Source organism: Carica papaya, chromosome 8 (assembly GCF_054855325.1).
Source record: "Carica papaya isolate Zhongbai chromosome 8, ASM5485532v1, whole genome shotgun sequence".
NCBI classification, from domain to species: Eukaryota; Viridiplantae; Streptophyta; class Magnoliopsida; order Brassicales; family Caricaceae; genus Carica; species Carica papaya.
The window spans coordinates 12,927,377-12,933,830 of NC_142316.1; the positions used below are offsets into that span (position 1 = coordinate 12,927,377).

The 6,454-nt window shown below is 35.9% G+C and overlaps 1 protein-coding gene across 7 annotated transcripts; it reads left to right on the forward strand.

Annotated features, from left to right (window-relative positions):
- The first annotated feature begins 271 nt into the window (after positions 1-271).
- RIP2 (ROP interactive partner 3) lies at positions 272-5,177 on the forward strand. Of its 7 annotated transcripts, none has more exons than XM_088209628.1 (6): positions 272-475; positions 1,424-1,687; positions 2,019-2,104; positions 2,853-3,033; positions 3,197-4,882; positions 4,977-5,177. In XM_088209628.1, the coding sequence occupies exons 3-5, from the start codon at positions 2,085-2,087 to the stop codon at positions 4,865-4,867; spliced, it is 1,872 nt and encodes a 623-aa protein (XP_088065754.1). In that variant the 5' UTR covers positions 272-475; positions 1,424-1,687; positions 2,019-2,084; the 3' UTR covers positions 4,868-4,882; positions 4,977-5,177. The 7 variants fall into 7 exon arrangements, with proteins under 7 accessions (XP_088065754.1, XP_088065755.1, XP_088065753.1 ...); XM_088209629.1 differs by having other exon boundaries at positions 1,469-1,687; XM_088209627.1 differs by lacking the exon at positions 1,424-1,687.
- Positions 5,178-6,454: the final 1,277 nt, after the last annotated feature.

Genomic DNA, 6,454 nt, shown 5'->3' on the forward strand with positions numbered 1-6,454 from the left:
TCGCGCTTATGTAATAATTTAAGTTAATTAATTGGATATAAAAAGTTCAGTAGAGGAAATAATTAATAATTGATTGAAATATGGAGAGTGATTTAGAATAGAATATTCCTAAGTTAGAAATTTTAAAAATTAAAAATCAATTAGAATCTTAATCCAAAATTTTAAAAAGTTATAACGAACTGAAAATGACACGTGATTTGGAGCGTGGGGAGCGCGTGAGGCGGGAGCGTGGCACCATCCGGTGTGAGGCCATCTGCTTGACCCTCTCCACCACCGACAATTAACACCCTGTGAGCCAGAGAGTGGAAGGAACAGTAGGGAACTGAGCAGAGTAGCCGCCCAAGCAGAAGCTACAGTAATGGGGTCCCTAAGGCAATGTTTGGCTCCATACTGCAAGTTTTTTCTTTATTAGGTTGCTTCTAAAGGGTGGTATTCTCCTTGTATTAACAGTTCCAAGCCAAGCAAGCTTTCTCAGGTAAAGAGGCAACACTGACGAAGCTTGTCTTCTTACTCTGTGTTTAAGTTTTTCTTTGTTTTCTTCCTTTTAGTTAATGGTGAGACTTACTTCATTTCTCAGAAATGGAGCTTTGGGTTCTATCTTATGTGTTTATTTATCTTTTTTCTTGTAAAAACTGTGGCCTCTTTTAATGTGTCAAGGATGTCCAATTTCTGCTTGGAATGAAAATGTGGGGTTTTTAAACTTTTCTTTTGGTTCCAGGAGCATTTGGGTTCCAAGCTCCTAGTTTTAAACATTTTCCCCTTTATTTTCAACAAGCAGAAGAAGAAAAGGAGGAAGAGAAAAGACCCACTTGATTCTTTTTTTTTTTTTTTTTAAAGGTTTTATAAGTGTTTTCATGTCTTGTATTTAGCAGCAGTATTTGCCTTAAGTTGAAGGTTTGTTTCAAGCTTCAACACTTTTTTTTTCCTTGTCGTGTGTGGTTCCCAACTTTCTTCAGGATCGGTGGAGTTTGTATGGATTTAAGCATTACCCTTCTTTGTTTTTAACTCGCTCATTATTGTTCTTTTCTTCTTTTTTCTTCTCCCCAAATCTTGTCTCTTTTCTTAATTCTATACCCTTTTGTCATTTATACCAGCTATATCATTTTCGCTCAAAATGAATGTGAGACTCAAATTTTTAACATTTTCCTTTTGATTTTCTGTGCTATAGAGTAGGTTCTGCAATCATGATTCTTGGAGTTTCTTTCTTCTTTTTCTTGCTATTGTTCACCATGTCTTGAAAGATATTATCTTTTTCCGCCTTTTGTTGCTACCATTCACCATTAATTGTCCACAAACTAAGTTGGGTGTGTGAGACGAGAGAAATTAGCCACTCTTAATAACATAAGTTTGATGAAGAGGATTATTGACTCTTTTAAAGTTTTTTAATTGTGGAATATATTTAATTCCTTTTTCCAATTTGCAGAAAGATGTTGACTATGAGAAACATGATTTGTATGTTCTATGCTAGAATGACGTGTAGTCTTGGAGTATGCTTTGCACCAAAATGTTCCCGAGAAACATAAAGACCAGTTTTCTTGATGGGGATCTTTTGTGTGCTACAAATGAAAAAGTAGCAATACTTCATGGACTATTATGAGCTTTTACTATCATTTATATCTTGCTGGGACACTGGCTTCAATAATGTCTGTGGAACTCAGTTTAGTACTGGAGTAAAAGGAGGGGAAAGGTACGTGGAGAAGATGACTTTTTTCTTCTTTTGGATAATAATGGAAAAAAGATGGGTTATGTAATCATATTTAATGAATTGTCTTGGCAGCAACTTTCCTTTTTTTTTCTTGTTTAAATGTTCTTTCTTCTCTGTGGCTTGGGTTGTTGGTAGTGGGAGTAGTTTCTGTGGAGTTTCTTTGAAGCGATTCTATTGTTTGTTTGTTTGTTAGGCTTTGCACACTTACTGTTTCAGGATGGCTTGTCTTTATGAACGGGCATCTTGTATGTATATGTATTATATACTCTTTTATGTTGCATTCTCAGCCAAAGATTTCTCTGAACATTTGCAGGAGTGTGGGTCAGGTGGGGTTTGGAAGAGTCCTTTTAACACTTCAACTGAGCAGGATTGGCAAATAATGCAGACACCAAAAGCGAGGTAACATTGCATTCATTATGTGCTTTTCTATTGTGTTTTTATCTAATTTTTCCCTTTCAAATTTAAGCAATTATGTCTGTGTTTTTGGTCAATGGTCAACAGTGTTTCTTCAAACTTAATGACAGTCTGTATACTAGCTTTCAACCTTTGTACGCCTTTTACTAATTTGGGGTGGCTTATCAAGTTAAGCCACGTAAATCTTCTCATGGATTAAGCGATTTGTTACTGTGATTCATGAACTTATTATGATATACTAAACATTTAAGCAATAGGTTCTGTATGATGCAATATCTTGGTTGATACAACTATTTTATTACCTTTCATGTAAGTAGATGTTTGAACTGGGCCATTTAGGTTGCCAATTGCGTGATATCTGCTAGTGCAAGGGAATTTCAATATAAATTGAGGTCAAATCTGTTTATTACCAGTATCATGGTTTGTATATTCTGTCAGTCAGCAACAAAGATTCTGAAATATGGATTTTATTGAAATTTATTGCCCTTTTTGCTGCATTTGTATGACTGCATTAGTTTGGTATCTGTAAATAGATGGAAAGGGCAAATAATATAATGTCGTTAGAAAATTACTCGTTGAGGGGTAAGTGTTGAATCTGATGAAATGATTTGTGCTCATGCTAAAATTGAGTAAAGTGAGGCATCTCGAATATTTCCTTTAAATTACTTTGTGCTTGGTTGATTATTATGTTCCTTTGCTTATGCATACTGTTTACAACCGATTATTGGAGCAGGACGGGCTCTTCAGAAGTGCCCCAGAGGAGATCTCCGACAACACCTCAAACTGCTCGCCAACTCAAGGTACCAGGACCGGACTCTGATGCAGTTCCTTCTCCAAAAGCAGCTAGTAAGGCTCTGAAAGATAGAAGTCCTAAAGTCACTGAACGCCGATCACCACGAAGGCAGGCAACAGAGGTATTTCATCATCACTTATGATGAGGTCCTGCTTATTCTTATGTTACAGACATTTGGGAAAACTTTCATTCCAGTTGACAATCTTACTGAAATGTAGCCGTTCTCTGTATGATGTTTTAAATATTATCTACCCTCCTAAAATCCTATTGTTTTATTTTGTGAGCTTAAGAAATGGCCAGGAAGGCTATCTGAACTGGAATCCCAGCTTACTCAACTCCAGGAGGACCTCAAAAAGGCAAAAGAACAACTGAATGCATCTGAATCAATAAAGAAGCGAGCTCAGCAGGAGGCTGATGAGGCTAGGAAGCAGGTTCTAGTCATGTCAGCAAAGCTTGATGAATCTCGAAAGCAGTTGCTGGAGATTACTTCTTCTGAGGATGCACGGGTTGAAGAGCTTCGGAAAATCTCCCAAGATAGAGATAGGGCATGGCAATCTGAACTTGAAGCTGTACAAAAGCAGCATTCAATGGATTCTGCTGCATTGGCTTCTGCCATGAGTGAAATCCAGAAGCTCAAGGTTCAGTTGAACAAGGTTGCTGAATCTGAAGCTGTCCAAAGTAAGCATGCAGAATCTGCACATGTTGAGATTCAGAACCTAAGAATTGAACTTTCCGAAATAATCTCTCTTGTTGAAAAATTGAGAACTGAGCTCAATGATTGTAAGGAATCTGAGACTCGGGCTCATGAAGTTGTTAGCAAAACCCAAATGCAATTGGAAGCAGCAAATGCAACCATAGAAATGTTGCATGCAAATAACAACAAAGCAGCAGAGGCGTACAACACTATATCACTGGAGTTTGAGCAGTCCAAAATGCAAGCTAAGTCATTGGAGGAACTAGTAAGTAAACTCCAGGCAAATCTGGTTGGTGGAGCGAGCAAACAATCAGTGGATCCTCCAGATAATTTCAAAGTTTTACTTGATAGTGAGAGGAAGGAAATGGACCAGCTCAAAGAGGAGCTTAATTTTGCGAAGTTTGAAGTTGAACAGTTAAGATCTGCATTAGATGCTGCAGAGACTAGGTACCAGGAAGAATACATGCGGAGAACATTGCAAATTAGAAGTGCTTATGAACAGGTTGAACGTGTAAAGTCAGATTCATGCCAAAGAGAGGCAGAACTGGAGGCAGAATTAAAGAAAACCAAAGCTCACATTGATGAGTTGAGAGCAAACCTGATGGATAAAGAAACTGAATTGCAGAGTATCATGGAGGAAAATGAGGGATTGAATGTGAAGATGGGAAAAGACCAGCCTAGTGAAAAGGAATCTGAACTTGTGAAAGAAGTGAAGAAATTAGAGGCAGATCTGATTGAGTTGAGGGCCAGTTTGTTGGCGAAGGACATCGAGCTGCATAGTACAAGTGATCACAATGAAATGCTTAAGGTGGAAATTAAGAAGAGGGAGCTGGAGAGTAATAAAGTCAATGACGAAGCTATAGCTTTAGTAGAAGCAGCACAAGCTGCTGAGAGGGAGGCTTTGGCGAAACTTGACTCCTTAACCGAGGAAGCAGATAACAGTAGCAGAAAAGTAGCACATTTTACCGAGCAGCTAGTTGCAGCCCAGGCAACCAATGCAGAATTGGAGGGTGAACTAAGGAGGTTAAAGGTGCAGTCAGATCAATGGAGGAAGGCAGCAGAAGCTGCTGCTGCTATGCTCTCAACAACAAACAATGGGAAACATGTAGAGAAAACTGGTACCTTTGACAACTCCTACAGCCCATTAACTGGGTATATTGGTTCACCTTACTCAGACGATATGGATGACGAGTCACCCAAGAAGAAAAACGGGAACATGTTGAAAAGGATAGGTGGACTGTGGAAGAAAAGTCAGCGGTAGCGAACTATATAACAGGTAGACTTCATTCTTGCATTGATTTTTTTTCTTTTTTTTTTGGGTTTGGTATTTTCAAACGTAATTGAAGTTAGGTTTATTTCATTTTCAACAGGTAGATCCAGTGTCACATAGAAATGTAGGAAGAAATTTAAGCTCAAATCAAACTCCATTTTGTTTGCTGAAATTTCAGTTAATCTTCTTCTTGTGGTAGAAGCAGTTGAATTTTGAGCCAAACAACGTGGAAGTTTATTTAGCTACTTCAGACTTGAGATGTTTTTGTAATCTAGTTGGAATATCCTCTGCTTATTCTGTATGTTCTGTCTTGTAGTTTCTGTTTTTCTTTTTCTTTTTTTAAATGTTCTTGTCAGTATCCAAATTTACTCTTCTACAAGGATTCGAACTGTTAACTGGAGAAATTGTTGGAGTATTTTAAAGTGGTTGGAAGCATAATAATTATATATTTTAAAATGTTTTAGAATAAACAAAGACTATTTTTTGGTGGAAAGGTATTAGATCATACTTATAGCTTTGGAATTTTTTCCCTCTCCAAGAATAAAGCTATTATTATTCACTACAATAACAACAATTTATAGGACTGCAATTGGCATCTTAATGGTTTAGAATTAAGTCTAATGTGCTTTATTTTGCAGTCTAAAATGCAATAGAGGAACCAATAACTACCTAATCGTTAAGTTAATCAAAATTGTATGCTGATAGAAATTCATGAAAAAAAAAGATAAAGACTCTTCTTGATTTCTTATGTTGCTAAACATTTTTTGATTTAGAACCTAAGACCAATATTGTGATAAAAAATTCTGCATATAATATCAATATTCAAAATTTTAAAACTCTTAACAAACTCTTCTTATTTGATTTACATTCAACCTGTGAATGTTAACCGAGGTAATTGAAATAAAGATTGAATTGCTTAAACGCCATAAGAATTATTTATTAATAAATAAAATCAATTCAAGATAGATTAATAAAATTCTACAAGAAAAATATCTTAATAAGTTGAATCAATCACTCATTTAATAAGATGGTTGAAGCCAACCTCTTAAAGAACACTCACAATACAATTAGCAAAAAACTAAGAGCAATAAACTTGAATATTATAAATTACCTAAATTAAAATGAATAAAACCTAGAACTAAGTCTCTTTATATAAGCAAAAAGCTACCTACTACTACTACCAGAATTCAAAAATTGAAATTTTAATTAAATATTTAATGAAACTTAAATTAGGAAACATGAAAATACTAATAAAAGAAACAAGAAAATAATTAAAATAACTTGTCTCTCTCTTTGGCGGAATGGGAATCCTTCCTATCCTTGATTTCCTTTATGTAATCGGTTTGGGCTTCCTTATTCTTTATTAGTTTCTTGAGAGGAATCCTTGTTGGAAAAGCTTGAAGGATGCGGTGTTGGAGTAGGAGATATGATGATGAATTCAGCAAGAAGAGGACTTTCTTGTCCGAATGTTGCAAGGACTTGATCTTCCTCTTCTTGTTGAATTCTTCTTCTTTCTCTTGGATCTTGGACTTTTTTTTTTTTTTTTTTTTTTTTTAGAATTCTTTAAGGTAGAAATTA

What these genes read in the sequence shown, in the direction of transcription:
- RIP2 (XM_088209628.1), top strand. Translation starts at nt 2,085, where the DNA reads ATGCAGACACCAAAAGCGAG. An exon ending in ATGCAGACACCAAAAGCGAG is followed by an intron (nt 2,105 to 2,852) that starts GTAACATTGCAT and finishes TTATTGGAGCAG; the next exon opens with GACGGGCTCTTCAGAAGTGC. An exon ending in CACGAAGGCAGGCAACAGAG is followed by an intron (nt 3,034 to 3,196) that starts GTATTTCATCAT and finishes TTATTTTGTGAG; the next exon opens with CTTAAGAAATGGCCAGGAAG.